Source organism: Symphodus melops, assembly GCF_947650265.1.
Source record: "Symphodus melops genome assembly, chromosome: 14".
Taxonomy (NCBI): domain Eukaryota; kingdom Metazoa; phylum Chordata; class Actinopteri; order Labriformes; family Labridae; genus Symphodus; species Symphodus melops.
The window spans coordinates 23,014,558-23,034,339 of record NC_136704.1 but is presented as its reverse complement, the minus strand read 5'-3'; the positions used below and the strand labels follow the sequence as shown (position 1 = coordinate 23,034,339).

Genomic DNA, 19,782 nt, shown 5'->3' with positions numbered 1-19,782 from the left:
AGGACTGTTGAGGGTGGAGCGGCGGAGCGGCGGAGGGAACTACAGATGTGAGACCGTTGATAAGAGAGAAAAGCTCTCGAAACAGGATAATGGCTTCCTGTTTGAATGCTCTGCAAATTGTTTGTCAGGTTACAGCGGCTTTGAACAGAGACGTGTTTATCGGAGGATCGGGCCGAGGGAGAATACGAAAACAGGAACAACAAAGGGTTCTTGTGCTGTTTACTGGGACTCTGATTAAGCTACTGTGACAGCGGCTAAGGACCTTACAGGAAGGAGACACATTATACAACAAGTTGAATATGGAGCGAATAGCGGGCTTGCAGTCATACAAACCCTCGAACATTAGAGACAGTATGTCCCTTTAACAAGTCAACAAATTGCTGCAAGGAACAATTGAATAATACAAGAAAAGACAGAATTAGATAGTGATAGGCTGAGATTACTCGAGCCTTGCTTCATTATTTGCACTACATCAGACTAACAGGCCTTTCAAGACATCTATTTTTAAGGACTAAAAAACACAATTTGCACAAATTGCCTCATTTGTCAGGCTTTGCTTTGAAGACTGCATGCCAGACAAAACCTCATTTGCTATAAACAACTAAGTTCCCCCCATTGATTCAGTCATGTTATGTCACCATAGCAAGCTTGACTATGCACAAAGGGCAGACTGGCTAAAAAGGGAGAAGACAGAAGAACAGAAAACAGCAAAGAGGGTGACTGGAGGCACACAGAGAAAGTCGACTACTCAGAAAGCTATAATAATGTGATATCATCCATCTAAGTTCTCTTCTATCTGCAGCATCTCTTCTCTTGCTGCAGCCTCAGGGTGTTTAAGCACATCTGTCTCCTGCAGGCTCACCCAGAGAGAGAAAATGTGAAATGTCTCTAAAATGCACAGAGATTTCAGGCAAAAAGGAAACCCTGATGGAGAAGTAATTTGCCGAAGGAACCTGCAAACTCTGAACACAAACATTGGACATTATAATAAAAAAAAGGAGTCTCAAGTAATTGGTCCGTTGAAACTATCTCCAATTGGGATTTCTGATTTGATTTGAAACGATTCAGTACGATGCAGTGCGGTGCGTTACGGTACTTTACATGGTACGCTATGATGATTAGGCTATATAGTACCATGACAAAGAGTCGTAGGAGTAACCGCATTGGCTCAAATTGGGATTAGGAAATTTTGAGTGCTGTATTTTAAAAAAAATATATTTATATTTGGCCCCAGAGAGTCGATAATTGTAGCACGAGTCATGGCGATGGTATTTTGCTTTGTCGACTCAACATTTTGTTCCACCATTACTCACAAAGCTACTCCGCCCTCTCTGGATTAAACCGCTTCAATGTGACCTCCCACCACCTCCGCTACAGCTTAAAGCACTGCCCTCACAGCAGTCCAGTCCAAGTTTATCACTTGGGAGGGATTGAGGCAGATTTGTCAGCAGACAGCCTTTTTTTGGCGCCGCTGCCCCGAGGTGGAGCTTCAGGGTGCACAGAAGATTTCATCAGCCTGTTTAGCTAACCGTCCAGGAGGCTGGTGGGTCCCAGTCTGACCCCCCCCCCCCCCCCCCCCCCCCCCCCCCACCACCATGCTCCATATTCATGTGACATTCTGGGCTGGTAGCCTGCCAGAGCTTCCAGCATCAAATCCCAGCGCCCTGATACTGTCCCCTGAATTTAAAGTGGTATAAACTTGAGCTGTAACATCAACTACAGGGATCCTTTTTTTATGCAAACGCAAAAGACCAGAAGGAAAATACAGCAACAGTCGTGGTGCTAAAGGCATCATTCATGAATCCTTTAGGGAACTACATTGAAATTCTCACAGGAGTGAGAGTGAAGACTTGTCATGTAGCATGTAGCATTAGCATAAAGACTCATTGGCTCATTGAGTATGAAAACAAACAACTTGAGTGGTGTTGACACATGAACATTGTACTTGTTCTTTGTTGTATCTGTGTAGAAAGCAAAAAGGATTTAATAGTTTAACTGAGTTTTTGCTGTATTCTATCTAATGTACTATAATTGAGACTAAAACATGCTAATAAAAATGCTAATCCAATAAGCTACTAAGCTAATTGGATAGTTTCCATTTTTTCTAATTTTTACAAACAGAAAAATATGGATGGTTCATATTCAGTCATAATCTGTCATTTAATCTTCTTTGTATATGTTTGGGGAATTTTTTTGGGGTCTTTATTAGAGACAGGACATTGCATGGGAAATCAAGAAGAGATGGAGAGAGAGTGGGGAATGACATGTGGCAAAGGAGACTGAAGGTCAGATATCAACCTGGGCTGCCAACCTGCAATATGATCCACATAAAAATAAGTGTTTCTCATAATTGTTTTCATAAAAATGTAGAGCTCAAAGTTGCTAAAGTCCTGTTTGTAAGACTGTAACACGACTTTCCAAGATCTTTTTTATTGTGACTTTGCACATGCAGTGCCCCCCCCCTCTCGTCCCAGGACGCCCTGTTGATGCTTGTGTCCCACCACCAGCACGGGTCTACTCACTCAGCAGCTGGCAGCGCAGGACCTGCAGGCTTGTCTTCATGGTATCATGTGATCCGGCTCCTCCTCCACAGTGCTCATGGTTCTCTGGAGAAAAGAGAGAGAGAGAGAGAGAGAGAAACTGAGCTTTCAGACGTCCAAATCAAATCCCCGTCTTGTTGAAGTATCAGTGTGGCATGATTTGATATACGTTTTGGCATTTTAAGGAGAGAAGACACAGAAGAGGAAGAAGGGATTTCTAAACACGAGTGTACAGATTATCCTTGACAGTTTCATCCTTTTAATGACAGCAAGACAACTGTCACCTCTCACAGCGGATAACATGAATTACACCCAATCACAGTTTCAAAATAAAAGATCATTTTGGACTGCAGCGATGGTTGGTCTCAACTGCCCGGCTTGGAATCAGCGTTGACATCCTGCAGGCTGTGCTGGTTGGCGAAACCAATTACAGAGCATTAAACATTGAGCAGTAAGCCTTGTTCTGGGACAGCCGCTCTGTGCATGTCCACTAGACGTCTACCCAGGGCTGCTCTTCAGGCGGCTGACTAACTGATGGCCTTCTGTTCAATGAAAGGAAACACACACACACACACACACACACCAGATGAGTGTGTGCATGCATGTGTGCATGCTTGCCTCTCTTTTATATGTGGAAATGGCCTTAAGCGACACGTGCCCACATCCCTCACACACTTGAAACAAACAGACACATCCGTACATACGTATATACACAAACACACACACACACACACCATAGCATCCTTCTCCCTACCTGCATGAATAATCTGCTGTGAGTGTGATATGTGAAATTGGATTTGCGCCCCCCCAGGACGAAGGGGTCTGTTTTCAGGCGACCTGTGTTCCGTGAGAGACATGCGAGATGAGAGGGACGGACAACAAAAGCACAGGGCAGTAGGGTGCTGATCCTTCCATACGGCTTTATCACTTATAAACGCAGCCTCACTCTGACAGACAGGAAGAACAACACAGAATCTGAGTCATCCCATTCGTATCACTGCCACTGTAGCAACCTTTTAATGCATGCACACTATTAGGATATATAAAAGAGAAATAGATTAGGTTAGCCATATTTATTTAGCTTTTCTCTATTTGTCTTTTTTTTTTACAGAGCATCATATAAATGGAAAAAACAGCAATTGAAAGCACACGAGTGCACACAATATTGTCCTTTTCCGGCTGTTCAGAGAATGAAAACAGAGATGCTCACTACTTTACTGCTCCTAATTCAAAGCTGTCACTATAGTAGCTGAGGTTTGATCATAGTACAGTAATTGTAAGAGAGATGAGTCTGTGAATACAGCAGAATTTTTCAAAGCTTCACATCACAAGAAAAAGACGCAAACGTCCGAAACCTCTCCGCTCATCCTCTCAAAGCGAAGAAAAAAAGCTGTAGAGATTGCTTCCTTGTTATTCCTTTTTTTTTTTTTTCAAGGGGTCATGTTTCAAGCCTAATGATCTCCATGGCGGGGTTTCGAAAAGAGCAGCTGAGCCTCTCCACGGTGATTACACCTCATCAGCGCTTCCAGGCCAAAGCAGCCTCATTTGACACGCTTTTTAATTTGCAGTGCGCTACGGGTGAGGCTCGGGGAAGGTGTGTGGGGGAGTGAAGAGATAGGCAGAGGGCGTGTTTTTCATTTATACTCGTTATCACAGGTCAGAGTGTGGTTCTGTTGTGAAAAGAGGACAACAAAAAAAAAGCACGCTGCTTCGGCCTCCTGCGGCCGTGTGCAGGTAGAAGATAATACGGGATGACAGTCCGGGTCGTGGCACCGCCAAAAGGAGCCACTGACAGTTTTGTTGCTGCAACGCTTAATACACAGGGAGTCCTCCTGTATGTGTTCACACATGCACTGCCAATACATCACAGAGTGCAGTCACCATGTCACTAAACCAACAAAGAGTGAAAAAGAGTGATCAGATATGGAAACGAGGGGAAAGGGAAATATGGTGATTAATACTTTCACATTTTGAAAGACCTTCCTGAAAATGTCATCGCCCCTCCTCGTCTGATAGCTTTGCAACTTCGTACGTAAACTGTACATTTCCTGGATCACACTTTATCGTGTAAATTGAAGGAACAAGCTCTTTTGTGTTTTTAGCTTAAACCAGTTTGGAGATTGATAAAAATCCACTTTGCCTTTAAGCCTCAAACAAAATAACAGAAAGTAACAAGTAAAAATGATGGAAGCTTGAAGTAGATCCCTCATTACATATATAAAAAACAAACGTTAGTTATAATCACGGTAGCTGGTAAACATGTAAAGCAGAGGTTTAAGAGACAGCTGTTCTTGTCATTCATAGAGTTATTTTGGTTCAAAAGGCAAACAAGCTGCCGAGAAAAAAAAAAAATGGCATGGCAACTGACTTGCTCACAGACGGCAGCCATTACCATGGCAACTCTAATAGTGCATTATCTTAAAATTCATTCACAAGGACATTACGGGGCTCAGGCAGAATTTAAAAATAGGAGGAGCAGGAGACGGGAGTTTAGGTTTTTCATCCCAAAAAAAAAAAAATCCCCAAATAATCTGCTGGTCTCTTGGACTCTGAACAGTCTGGATCCTTCAGGGGGTCCAGGGCCTGTCAGTGGACCCGCTGACAGGCCCTGGAAGGTTGACTATTCCCCTCGAAGGTTCAAGACTGTGGCCCTGAATCGAGCGTCTGGAGGGGCAGCAGACTTGAGGCCAAAGCCAAGGTCACCCTACGTCACCATGAAATATGTCGGTCGCTCCATTATTCTGTGGCCACCAGCCGCAGGGATAACAATGCTTTTAATTTTGGACTTCCCTCCATTCTGCGGTTATGTATAGGAGTCGTGGCAGCAAGCTGGCTGCGCGCCCACAGTGACTGCAGCCTGGGAGATTTTCCATAACGACAGAGAAGGAGGAGGGAAGGGAAGGAAAGTGTGGGAGTGAACTACGACAGTGTGAAATACAGTGTTTTTGCTCTCGCAGTCAACTGATAAATGGACCTCCAAACACAACTGCTCTGACTGATGCTTTTCTTCCCCACCAGCTCTGATGCGGCACTCTCACACTTTGCTTTATCTGTCTGTTATGAACTGGAAAAGCTCTCTTGCTATAGCGTCTGTCTGACGAAAGGAGGCACAGAATAAAAAAGAGGTGAAGTGTGAAAGATGGGGGCTTTGAGGTTATTTGACACAGTGGCCGACCGAGACTCAGAGGGGGGAAAAAAAGCACAATAGCACAAGATCACAGCGCGTCACGATGCATTGAGGGTGAAACCCGGCTTAAGAATAGCATAGTGAAAAAAAAAACTTGCATTCAGGATAGAAATGTGTTTAACCATTCAGATGTATGCAGAGGCAAACTCAATATCAACCACATAGCAGGGGGTATCCTCTATATACATTTCACCCAGAGGGGCACAGAGGGCCGCCTTACACCTACAGTATGGATCAAACCAAAGTGAGTAATTTTAGATTTACATCGTCATCGTCACATTTTGCAAATTGACTGAGTATAAGATGAGCAGGGGCGAAGGGGAGCAAGGTGGCGAAGGTGTTCAAAGGACTGTGTTGAGGTTTATTGTCCATCCAGCGATGGTAATTGTTGTAAGGAAGTATTAACCTAAACTGTCATATTTTTCTTCATATATATCCAAGTAGTTTTGGTTCCCAAACCTAACCAACCTGCGACAGTCAAATTCATGTTTCTCAGCGAGGACAGTAAAACGCTTAAGAAGCTACGTACGATACGTGCTATAAAAAAACAAGGGATGTGTCACTCCACTTCCTGCCAATCTATCTTAATGTAGTCCATCTTTTAAAAGCTGTTTATTAAAAAAAAGAAGAAAAAAAAGAAGGATGAGTATTAATCAATGGCGAAGCTGTACTACATAAAAGTCTGGTTACATCGGTGCTGAATTCAAGGCATCAAAGAGCCCGGCTTGATCTGAAATCTCAGAGTGTTTATCTCCATTTCAAGTTCTGTGAAAGCAACTTCCCTCCGCCCCGCCCATCCACTGTGCCTCAGGAGACGTGCCCACGCAGAGGGTGTCCATTTTTCCTCCTTTGATGTTGTTTTGCCCTTTGATGGGAGAAAAGCAAACAGCCTCTGATATGGCTTAGCTCTGTCAATGTTGTTCTGGCGTTCATGTTGATGAGGCCAGGAGCCGGCAGAGATTGCGGCTGTAAGTCGCCCGTCGCAGCTTTGCCTCTAAGCGTGCCGATGCCATCTCGGTGACCTTGCAAAAATGAAAAACTGCTGGGCACCAATCAAGTAAGACTGTGGCTAACAGAGGAGCTGATTACTGATTACAGATATGAACAATTATGAAACCATCTTCGTCAGTGGGAGGGTTAAAAAACCGAGCCAGTGACTCAGGCACAAGAGAGACTCCGCTCTGGGCTTTGATAACGTAATTATCCAGCCAGGATGCACACAACAACTGAATGATTACCACTATTGATCCCATGCAACAACAGGCCTAAATGAAATGCAAGCAGAAAGACTACAAAGCAGGAACAGGTTTCCAGGGAGTGCTCGGCCATATTTGCTGAGTCACCGAGGGGAGGTGTGAGCGTCGTCAGTCGTGGTTCTGGATGGTAAACCTGGCAGGATGAGTTGCTGGTGCTGCGTCATGGAGGCTGTTAAGAGGATGTGCAGGTTATCAATCAGAGGCTTCACTCCCTTTCTGATTCTGCCCCGCGGTACAGCAACACACCAGCCATTAAAAGTACATTAGGATCCCAGCATGCCTTTCACTGTAGCGCCAGAGGAAACACATTACCTGTCGCTGCTGCACTGTACCTGGTTAGATAGAGCAGCGATGTCAAAACAAACCCTCTCATTGGATACGTCCAACATGAAAGTCCAAATACCGTTTCATTAAACAAACACTTGTAAAGAATCTGTGTGCAGAACAGAACTTACACTTTTGACTGAATGAATATATTTTTCGGCCTTTGATGTAACATCTCTTTAAAGTTTGCACCAGATTTTGGAGAAAAGGAAAAAAACATTTTGATCATATTGTGTCGACAGAAAGACGGCAGATGAGCAGATTTTATTACAGAATTGGTTTGAGAATCTTCTCACGGCACTTGAATGTTTTTTTTTTTTTTACAGGGATTTTTGTTTTTTAGTATTTCGAGCATCTCGAGTAGCAATTGGAAATCAAGATGAAAAGGCCAAGAAGAAAGAGCAAAGTACATGCTTTACATAGCAATCTTTTATGCAGATTACAAGTGAGTGTTTTGCATCAAAACTGTTTTTAGATAAGAGCAAAGAGTGGGAGTGCTTTCCTCATCTCCGGTGTTTTTAAGTTAAATCAGGTGATGTGGCCTTTGACGGCTGTTTCAAGTGACGAGCGGAAATGATTCTCTTACCAAGTAGGAGCCGTGCAGCTGATTTTAACTGGACATAATGAAACAACAAATCTGAAATCTTTCAAATTGCTTCTGTGTCTCCTGAAATGATGCTGGCAGGATGAATTTAGTAACCTCTCCAAAAGAGAAAAGCGCCTAATCACAAAAGCAATGAGAATTGGTAGTTCAATCTGATAATCAAGCAAGAGCTAAATGGTTAAAAGGAGAGAAGAAGGCTAACACCTGATATTTGTTCTGCTACAAAAAGCTTCAAAATGAGAAGTCAAGCTTCATGTTCACATGTTTACAGCAGCATGCTCGTGCAGCCAATAGTCATTAATGTAGACGTTGCAAAGCAAGGCTGGCTACTGCTCCTTTATCATCACTCTGATTCATGCCAAAGAACAGAATCCAAGCTGCACCCTCACATCACATCCACACTGAAGAATTGGACTGTGGCTCTGTGCAGCATGAATGAATTTCAAACTTGTTCAGCGGAGGACTCCCACTCAGACGGAGCGGTGCACCTGTGCTCAGGGGCAGCAGAAGAGGAGGTGAACAGCGTCAGCAACCTCTTCATTACTCAGCACGCTCACACACAGCCACGACCAATGACTCAAGCAATTCATCAGAGGAATCGTGGCCAAAGCCCTCGCTGTAGGGGGACACACACACAGATACACGGGGGGCCAACTTCAGTTCCTGCCAGACGGACTTTACATGAATGAAGTTTTCTACGGGAATCAATCTACGTCTAGTCACAAGTCTGTCAATCAAGTAAAGTCAGAGGACTCTTCATGCTCGAACCAAGTCAACTCTCAACTAAGTCAAATTTAGGACATCAGGACGTCAGATCTCAACTCTGAAAGAAAATGTCTAAAGTGAGGTCAAAGGATCGATTGAGCTAGATTAATCAACTGTTCACGGTTTCAGCTGGTAAATCTCGAGCCCGGCCATCGCTGGCCCAAGTCGTCTTAAGATCGTTCATGAACGTCTGAAGTCAAGTCCGTTAAGGCTACAACAAGTTACGTTGTCCACTCCTGTTGAGCTCGAGGAAGTGAAGTCTTGACTTGAAAATAAGGAATCAGCAGAGAAGAGGAAGGGCAGGAGACAATCATGCAGACTTTGGACTTTCCACAAGACCATTCTGGGTTTATATAGATTATGCCTGACACAATAATAAAATCAATCAATCAATAAATTATGTCTCAAATGTATAATCTGGTGTGTTTGGGTGCAATTCAGGTCTCAATAGGGTCAAGTCTTCAAAGAGACTATTTAAAATGATCAACCAAGTCCGAGTCTATAGGTGTTTTGTCAAGAGACTTCAGATCCCTTCTTTAATGACAGAAGTTCAACACAAGTCAAGACTGAGGTCAAGTCTAGTCCTTCAACTGTTTGATGGCTTGTCCAAATCCTAAATCTCAAGTCCAGACCCGAGGGACTGGGAGTCGAGTTAAGACACTAGCACTTGACACATTTCTTTTTCTTTTTTTTTTCTTTTCAACACTGCAGGACAGAGGTGTCAGACTGAGGCGGAGACCCAGAGTCATTAAAACCAAAAGGAAGGCCAGAGAGTCTGACACGTTCAGCAGGGGAATGAATCAGTGTTACAGAAAGTAGCGACAGGTAACAGAGCCGACCTGTGGCTGACTTGTTCTATATCACTAGAAAGAGGACACCACAGCCTGAATATCAAGCACTCGGGGGTGATTGACGGCGCAGCGCTGAGAGAGAGAGGACACTTGATTGGTGTGGGAGTAAAAAACCAGTAAGGATAACAGCAAACCAAAAAAAAAAAAAAAAACTCCAAATGCTGACAATGCCGAGAAATGTTTTTAATTTGTCATTTTATTGAGACAGTACCTGAAGTTTTAGCCAGACAGGAAGAAACATTACTGGAATTACAAAGAATAAGAGCCGTCTTCTCCATCAAAGCTCAACAAAACACCCACAGAGAAATCCATTATGGCAGATATAAATACATCAACTAACGAAGGCCTCAGCTGACACATTTATTCTGAATAACAGTGGGTGTCTAAAGGAAAGGTACGACATCTAAAACAAAACAAAAAAGAGGAGAAAAGTTTGAAAGAAAGCAAGCACCGCAAAAACCCACTATATTGAAGTGCTTCATCACAATGAACCTGACATCACACATAGATAAGCTATAAGATGATGTCCGACACTGAATCCGATTTCATGGATTTCTCCTCTAACAGGTCCCGAGTGGGTGATACCCGGCCTTTCTGTTATTGACATTGCACAGACACTGTCACACCTGAAAACCTCGAGACCAGTATTACCTGCAAATTCTCCGCACAAGCCTTATTCCCCCGTCTCCTGAGCCGGGCCGTAAAAGGAACAGACATTGTGATGCAGCTCACCCTCGCACACTGTCTGAGTCGTAAATATCCTCTCCTCTCCTCTCTCTCTCTCTCCCCTCTCCGTCCTTACTTGCCCTCTGAATAACTGAGTGAGTGACTGCGAGCGGCTCTCCGGTGATGAAGAGTAACTTGAGACTACAGCGTGTCACGTCCCGATACGCTTGTCACAACCAAGTAACACAATCAAAGAATAACATCTCGGAAAAATAGGTGAGAGGCGGCACACGCTCCCGACACTGACTGGATGCATAACGACACTCGCCAGAGTAGTTCAGTTTGTGGTGCATTGGCCTGGACATGATCGAGACATTCATGGAAATGTGTTCAATCCCCTGAAAAAGGTCACGTCAAAGTAAATCTGCAGCACGTCTAATGAAAACTGTCCAAATGTAGTGGTGTCGATGCCAACACGACAACGCATGCTTCCGTCTGATCACCGAGGAGAATTAATGACTTATCAAGTTTATATGCGAGCAAAGTGGGACAAATTGGATTTCATTAAAGAGGTACAGAAGGACAATCAAATGTTCCACATGGTTTTTTTTTTGTGATTGTGTGCGAATAAAATGAAATGTGATTTTGTTTTGTTCGCCACAAGGGGCAGAACAGGTCAAAGGTCAGAATTAATAACAAAAAAAACAATCTTTACAAGGTGCCTCAACAGCTCCCTCAAGAATGAGCGAATAATTAAAATCCACATGGAGGAAAGTTGCTAAACCTGCCCCCCCCCCTTCCATGAAAAATACCTTTGTGCTAAATTTAAAGCGACCCTTTCTTTGCCCTTTTTGTCTCTCAGATGTAAAACGCCCGAGGAAAAAAACACTCGATCAAAGCCTCGTCTTGGGTTTCTGTCTCAAAGCCAGATCTTCAGACCGTTACATCTTGCGGTGCGGCTTGAAGCTGTCAGGCCCGACAGACAGATTGATATGTAAAGTCTGCCTCTCAAGCTTGGTCACATTGATTATTGGGCCTGCGCCGCTCAATGAGGCCCCACTAACGGATAACAAGGACATAATCCTCCACGTAAGAGCTGTCAACGAGCGAAATTCACACCAAGAAAATGGGCTGGGAGACTTTAGATGAAGTGCTTGGCCTCATCGATCAACGATTTCATCACAGCCAGTGGACTGTCCTTCTTCGCCTGGCTTCGGAGCCATTATTTTCCCTTTTAATAAGCTACACTCAAGATTTGATAAAGTAACAACAAACATCGTTTTGACGAAAGCTTCCCAGAAACTGAGGCGACCATTTTTTTCCCAAATTTAAATCTGTTGATTTTTTATTTTTTTTTCATAGCTGTGTGGATTCTTGGATGATAGATTGACTTTGCATCAGTGCTCGGTTTCTCCGGCTCCCCTGAGGACGACGTTCATCAGAGGGAGAGGCTGTTAGCGCTCAGGAAAGTGATCTCCAACAGCGGTTCTTACACAGGGCTTGATGTTGTAGTAACGCTCTGAGCTGCGGGGGCCTTTTCTTCTCCTTCATCTCCCTCCTCTCTCTTTGCTCTGCACTTCTTTAATGTCATGTCAGGCTTTCATCCCAATAAGTATCCTGCTCTTCATTTTTTCTCATCTTTTTCTTTAGGCTGACTTCGTGCTTCATAAGTCCCTTGAACCAAAGTAGGCATTTTGAAGATGCCAGTCAGGAAACTGACATTTGGATTTCAAAAACATGATGAATCATTAAAAGACCTCCAATGGACCAAAAATATTGCTGTGTATTTCTTTGCATGCCTTAAATATGCACTGACTTGGGGCTTCTTGACTTTAGAAGAAGCACATGTCATCTAACGGGGATGATGTAGACAAACCTTTTAGATGAATATCTTCGATTTTTAATTTGAAGATTTAACAAAAAGCAGCCACAAAAGTTCAGTCGGCACTTTTGGTATCTTTTAGCTCTTGTGCTCAGTTTTTTGTCACTTCACTTCTGCCATGTTTTACGATTCACAACTTTGGATTGGCACATGTCTTCTGATGGGGCGTACAGGACTGTTGGAGGTTGCACGACATCAGATTTCCTGTAAAGCCGGTGACGTGGGTGTTCTCCATCTGACAGCCGGTCTGCTGCAGGTCGAACACCTGTCACACCTCACTCTCTGCCAATGAAGGCTGAGCTGCTGGTGGACAAACTTTCATTGACATGACGCGGATTAAGAGAACAGAATGACTCGGCTGGAGAGGCGGTCCTTCGTTAACTGCTCAGCATGAGTCAAGCTTCGTTTCTTTACTTTGTAGGCTACGTGATTGATTTGTTGTGGAGCAGTACAATAGTTTATTATAAAGTGTGCTTTGATGAAATCATAAATGTTATCTGTAAAAGGGTGCACTGATCATTTCCCCTATTTTTAATTTATGCTTGAAATACAGACAAGAGGAAATATTTAAAGAGTAGCAAACGACAGAAAGAAAATGAAATATTTCATTTCATTTCAAACTTTTCAAAAAGAGCACAAATAAAACCGCAAACTGTGGTAGAGTGGTTCTTCCTACAATTAAGAGGAAACTTCTTCTGCTGAAGTTTGTCAGTTGAGTACTCTCTGGGTTTTTCTATATGTGATGCTCTAAATAATTCGTCCAGCCAAGTGCCAAAATATTTATATACTGTATCAAACCCTTTTATCCCCACAGGCCGAAGAGAGGGAGAATAATTCAGACTGATCTTTTATAAGAGACGATGTCATCATTTTAAAAATCTGTCAGAAACGGCTGCAGAAAAAAAGTGTGTTTGCATCTGGCAACCTAAATCTTCCTTTTTCTCAGATTAATGGACAGGCTTTGTCGTTTGTCGTTACATTTCCATCCGATCACATCTCACTTTTGAATCTGTTCTCAGCTCTGATTGCTGAGGCGGAATAAATTTTAAGCTCCACATATTCAATAGAAGTAGACGCCTTTCCAGAGACTATGAATTGAGACAAACAGACGAGCCCACAGCACAACAAAATAGCATGACGCAGCAGTAGTGCTGCAGGGGTGCTGTCAGCCACAATCCATTCTCCAAACCGACCAGCAGGTAGCACAGTTAACACAAGGCATGGATGCACTTTCACTTTGATTTCACTTTACACAGAGCTGGTCTAATTAAAAGCATGTTGTCACGGAACAATAACATTAAGACAAACTTTGGTACAGTGAGTCAAAAGTTTGAGTCAAGGGAGAGTGGGAGCAACATTAAACTGAGGACCATTTGCCCAGGTACTCTCCGTGTGTGATTCTGGTGACTCATGCATGGGTCAAGGTTAGATTCCCTCACATTCAGATAAGCTCTTATGAAAGGATTTAGTCACACATGTCAGTAAAGGAACACGTTTTCAGTTGAACTGCACTTCAAAACGAGTCACTTCCTCAAACAAGGTTCAATGCACAAACATTAAAGGCGACATATAAAAAAATCCACCTGTACTGTGTTTTTGAACATATATCATATCAGTAACCTGAGTGTGAGGTTACCCCCAAAATGTAAAATAAAAACCCATCCAGTCCTTTGTTTGTAGTCTGCATAAGTCTAACAGAAGAAAAATGCTGCGTTTCAAATGTGCTCTCCTTGTGATGTCACAGTGGGAAAAAAAAACTCCCCTCCCCTCCCCTGGTATCTCCACCCATGGACTCCACCCGCAGCCTAGAACAAACCTTTAGCCCAGGTCGGCCATTTTTATTCTCTCTAGTGAAGGAGTGATGTCTACTTGGAAAACTCACATTTAAAGAGACACACACATTAAAACGGAGCGTTCTGAAAGAGCAGGTCTCTACAGGGTCAGAAACCTCCTCTGCTGCTTGTTCATGTTATATTTGGACCAAAGCACAGAAACACAGATGTTTCGTTTAGAGCACAGGGGGAACTTAAAGAAAAGGTGCAGAAGGGGGATAATATGTCCTCTTTAAATGCTTATTTAATGGCCTTTAAATTAAAAGATGGAACAAACTCAGCATTGGTTCTTCCACATTTTACTTAAGCTAAATAAAACATCCATGACTTTCCAGCAAACATAGATGGCATAATAACATAAACAAGCTTAATCCCTTCACATCAACGTGACAGATGTGAGAGCTCAGGATAATGTGCAGATTTGAACATGTTTATGTTCGAGGGTAAAAACGAACTCTTTCCCCTTTAGCATCGGACCACAACGGTGGGAAACCGAAACACAGGCAATCCCTTCTTTACATTATTAAAAAGTATAAAACTGTAAAGCTATAGAGGAGTGCTTCCTAAACCGGGGTTTGGGAGCCCCTGTGGAGCCATCAGTCAAATAAAAATGGGTCATGAGATGATTTACATGACTGGACAAAGGAAATATCAAATCAGTCGTCTGCTTTTGGATATTTTATCATTTTACTCCAGATCACTTTACTAGCGTCGTTGCTGATAAAGATTGTGTATTTGTCTTTTTTTTGTGTGTGTGTCAAGTTTACTACTCTCGAGGCATAGAACGAACTTTGCGCAAACAAATTTGAGCAGTTTTGCATCTTCAGGCATCTAAAAACCTTTCGACTATACTGACTAAGGAGGCCAGTGACATTACTCTTTGGGTTGAGCAACAGCTCGAAGAAATACGCAGCTTGTCTATGAAAACTTTGCGTTCCCTGAAGGGGAAACAACCAAAAACGCGGGGGGCAAAAAAATATGTTGTACTTCGTGTTTTTCACAAGTGAGACACAGATGCAGCAAAGAAAACTGACGGGTGTGAGGAAACCATAAAAAGGAAATAGCTAACAAAGGAAACTATTTTGTTCCAGAACAATACTGGTGTTTGCATTTCAAGATGTCATGGCACAAAAATGTGACAAACAAGCAGTGGAATCCCCTTTTTCCTGTAGACAAATGGTCTGATAATCTTTGTAAGGGGATCTATAAACCACGCATGAGACATGTCTGGAGTAATACAGGAAACAAAGGTGCATTCAGGAATGTCTAGGAGGTAGTCAAACTAAGTGATGTACATAAAAAATGTGCATGGCGTTACAGGAAGTAGGTATTGTGTCCACTGTCTCTTGACTTCCTGTCTCAGTTTGAAGGCTGCAAACATATTTCTGCTGAAACCGAAACGCACACACCTCAGAGAGAGCAGGAAGTTCCTCACTCCAAAAACATATCCGTGACTACACCTCCTGACGCAGCCTCTTGTCTCAATGACAATGGCAGGAACGAAAAGAAGCAGAGAAGGATGTTTTTCGAAGGGGTGGGGGGGGGTGTATTGTACCTCGCTTCCTTCAGTGTTGCAGCAGAGAGCGCTGAGAGCCAGCTGGGACGAGAGAAAGCGAGGAGCAACATCCGCACAGTCCGTCCAAGGTCCAGAGATTTCCCGCCGGGTGATGACCACGTGTGTCTGGAGACGGAGGGAGAGATTTGTATTGTTCTCCTCTCTCCTCCTACTCCCCCCCCCCATCCCCCCCCCCCCCACACACACACACTATTAGTGAGACGGATTAACTCCAAGAGCTGCTCGTCCTGAGAGTGTGTCTGGCTCACATGCACAAACACACACACACACACACACACATCAATTAGGCTTCTCCATGAGATTTAGGCTGACAGACGAAGGCGAATGCACTCCACAAAAACATGACAACGACAATTGGCCTGAAACTGGAGAACTCACTCATGGATGAGCAATTATCCAAACAGTCTAAAGGCCTAACGAGCCAATTACACAAGAGCTGAATGGCGTGTGGTAACAAACAATTCTGGCAAGTTTGTGACTCATTTTCTAAGTGATGGAGCTTTAAGTTTTCCATCGGGACAAAAGTGACCTTTGTTCCTCAGCAGCCACAGGAGGAAGACGAGCTGGAAGTGTCCACCATTATGGAGAAAGAGCATTGGTGGCCGCAGTGACCTGAGATTCTGCTCCCTGCAGCCCGAGGACTGATGTTTACTCGGAGATAACAGGAGATATGACGGTGTGGGGACCTGACACGGCTGACATTTTAAAGTAAGACCTGACTGAGGCAAGTCCAGCGGGAGTCCAGCTCCAGAGGTGTCACAGGGATGGAGATGGGTGATATTAGTCGGATTAATATCACACAGCAGACAGTATCCATGGGTCAAGTGTTATCAGAAAAACATGTAAAAAAGCCTGGGAAAGCCTGTATTAAATTTGAGTGTCTATTGACTGAAAGGACGAAGTAAAAAAAATAAAAACAACTCTTTAATCATCATTTGGCAAAAAAAAAAAAAAAAATACCATTTTGAGATTAATGTCAGGCTCAATCAAAACGGTGAAAGAGATTTTTTCAAGTGCAAGGACTTTAAAAGAAATGTCTGTGAATGGACACAGAGACGTGGTGGTATCCACTGAGTGTGTGCATGTCTGACTGTGTATGTAGAGGTCATGGGAAAACAATATTACGCAATCACAGAATCAATACGAACGTAAGAAGATGTTATCACTTAGTTACACTTCAGGTAAAAATTTAGTCTGAAAAAAGTTTATCTACACTCGCATTCTCATGATTTTCTTTTTGTGGATAAAAGTGGCTTCAACATATTAGTGGCAGTTAATTTATGACAAATCTCTATTCAGTATTTTTAGGATTGATGGATTATATCAACAGAAACACGAGAAGCAGTTCATGTTCACATTTGAGAAGCTAAAACTGCGAGAAGTTTAGCATTTTACTTTGCTAACAAGGGTCTGTCATGTTAGCAGCTACGTGAGGCTTTAGCTCCTCAGGCACAGAAGGGCTGTTAGCTAAATGCTAACATGTTCACAATGTTATCAGCTACGTGTGGACTTAGCGACGCAACATTGGTGATATGAGCGTAATGCTAAAGTCAACATATATGTGTAGGTCATCCAGGTCATGGTGAAAATTGATCCAGCAACTGGACTCCTGTAAACATGCTAACAGGCGGTCAGTGACAATGCAAACACATGCAATTTACCACATTTAAAAGTTAAAATCAATCAATTCAGCACTGAATTCGCAAGTACAGCTACGTGTGGTAGCATCACTTGAAACTTTATAAAGATTAATTACGAAGACCTTCAACTGGAAACGACTAAGCTGCAAGCGTCCTCCTGCAGAAAATATAATCCTGCTTTATTAGAATGGGATCAAAGTGCGATTTGTCCAACAATCCAACAGTGTTGGATTTAAATACTTTGAGCACAAGATAATTATTCAGATCAGTTTCTGTTGCTGAGAAAAGCTCTCTTGCAACACTAAAGCTGTTTTCACTCCTGAAAATTTCCAGAAAATGTCAGGACTGCCTTCCCCCCAAAAAAAGGTTCCAGTTGGGGGGAAAGGTCAAGGTGGTCTCTAGAGACGAGACATGACGTAAAAAAAAAAAAAGCTGTGGGAATCGAAACTGTCAGTCACAATTTCTTTACTTCTCATCAAAGTGTATGTGCATTTTATGTGTTAATAGTATAAACAAATCAGTCTGGAAAAAAAGCCTGCTGCTTTATCACGTGATCAACTGCACTGGTCTTGTTATGCAAATGTCATCAGGACTGCACGCCAGATTTCTCCTGGATATTTCCTGCTCTGTCTACACATCCGCTCACCCTGACTTCACGCAAGAATTTCCAGAGACTCAGGATAGATCTTCTAGGTTTATGCGCCTCTGCATTTCCTACAGCTACTAGGTGGGATTTAGAGTCTGCGTAAGAAGCCTCTGCATGGATTTCTCTAAAATATGCTACACCCATCAAATATCTCCAACAGCTGCTATTGAAGAAATAATGAAGCAATCAGTGCAACCACTCTGCCCGCTAATTAACAACGCTGGCTTGGACACCCACAGGCACCGTGTCTATATAAAGACGATAATTGTGTGTGTGTGTGTGTGAGAGAGAGTGTGTGTCAGTTTTTAAAATGCTCTCCAGGAACAAAAAAAAAGCCTCACCAACAGACGTTTAATTACCACAGGATGGAGGCTCTGATGTGCTCGTGCCATCACTCCTGAATGAATGAATAGGTAAACAGCACAACACAGGAACGAGGCACACTCAGCATAGTTTGGATGAGATCTGTGACATCACACACATACACACACACACACACACACAGTCAACAGTGTTTAATGTTATGGATGAAGGGGTGTTTCGTCCTGCAGTAAGGTTGACAGTGTAGTTGATGTGCACACTTCTTTCAGGTAAAATAATGAACAACATGAAGACAGTGATTTCTGTGCTTCATCTGAAAAGTACAGGGAGGAATAATTTATTTTGCCTTGAGATTGGAGGGTGAATGAATATGGATGGATGAGAAATAAAATGATAATCCTGTTAAAGAAAGTCTACCTTTCAAAAGCAGCAACAACAACAACAAACAGCTTTAATCATGTATAATGTAATAAATAATAATCAATTGCTAATTTTTACTATATAAAATGTAGAAAATCAGACTAACTTTTCAGAAAATTAATCATCTTCATTATCATGATGGGCATTCATTTAAAAATTCTCTAATCAAAAATTGATGCAAAATTAAATATGTCTCTAATAATTATTTTGCTGCTAACTTTGACTTGACTTGTAGCTTTATAGCATAAAAATGAGCTTCCTCACTTTATCCAAACACCGGACGGAGCAAAGCAGACAAAATCCACCGAGCAAAGAAAGAAAAAAATCAGCTCCAGACAAAATGAATGTCAATGGCATTCTAGTGGCCTGTTTACAGCTCTCGTAGTTAAATGTCAAAAAGTGTGTGGGTGTGTGTGTGTGTGTGTGTGGAGGGGGGGTGGGGGGGTGCAGGTGTCTCTCCATCACTCTGCTGCCTCTCCTCTGTGTTAGGACTGTGACAATACATCAGGATGAACAGCAGCATCTATTATTAGTGGATAAGTGAAGAATGGAGTGAGGGCCCCGGGGACAAGCAGGAGAGTCAGCTAAACCTCCCTGATATTATTTTAAGAGCTGCTGTGGTGACAGTTTCTGCAAAAAAAAAAAAAAAAAAAAAAAAGACTTTAAAGCATTGCAACAAACTGTGCAGGCTTTGCAATTTAAAGAACCATTCCTGTGGTTTAGCACAACTCTAAGGAATTTATACTTGTGCAAACCGGGGAGCATTCTTATTCCCTTTATTATACTAAAATTAAACATTTACATGCAAAGGGTTATACGCACCCCTGTGCTGCAGAGTAAACATCGTCTCTGTTTGCCAGCTCTGTTTGCTCTAATGAACCATTATGCATTCATTTCTATGCATGGAGGAAAAGTCCCTTTCTGAGGAACAAACAACTTTAATTCCTTCATAATTTGTGTTTTATCGCCCGGTTACATCTGCATACTTCCTGGTGTTACGGTCTAAGTGAGCGACGTGCCCACTGCACACAAGGTGAGGATTTTTCTGTGATATTTATTGTCTTGGTCTCGGTCTCGATCTCGCCCTGCCTTGGGCTTCGTCTTGATTTGGCAACGTTTTCGTAAATGTCCATCAGCTCCACTCTGAGTTCATTGCCAGCATGAGAGCGCAGCTCGGCACAGAGTAAAGGTGTCGAAAGCTTCTCACCACATTCAGATGCAAAACAAGAGCAAATTGCACGGATATTTGCCCCTGCATATCATTAGTGCTTC

The 19,782-nt window shown here is 42.8% G+C and overlaps 1 protein-coding gene across 5 annotated transcripts in view; it reads right to left on the bottom strand.

The window, feature by feature from the left end:
* The window catches only part of tmem108 (transmembrane protein 108), a 42,500-nt gene that overhangs the window by 12,985 nt on the left and 9,733 nt on the right, over window positions 1–19,782 (bottom strand). For 2 of the 5 annotated variants that reach the window (XM_079361433.1, XM_079361432.1), the window contains exon 2: window positions 2,523–2,606. In XM_079361433.1, coding sequence (XP_079217559.1) covers window positions 2,523–2,562 — 40 coding nt within the window. In that variant the 5' untranslated portion in view covers window positions 2,563–2,606. Of the gene's footprint in view, window positions 1–2,522; window positions 2,607–10,178; window positions 10,267–15,462; window positions 15,861–19,782 lie in introns of those variants that run through there. The other 3 variants (XR_013780561.1, XM_079361431.1, XM_079361434.1) reach the window with 3 other exon arrangements.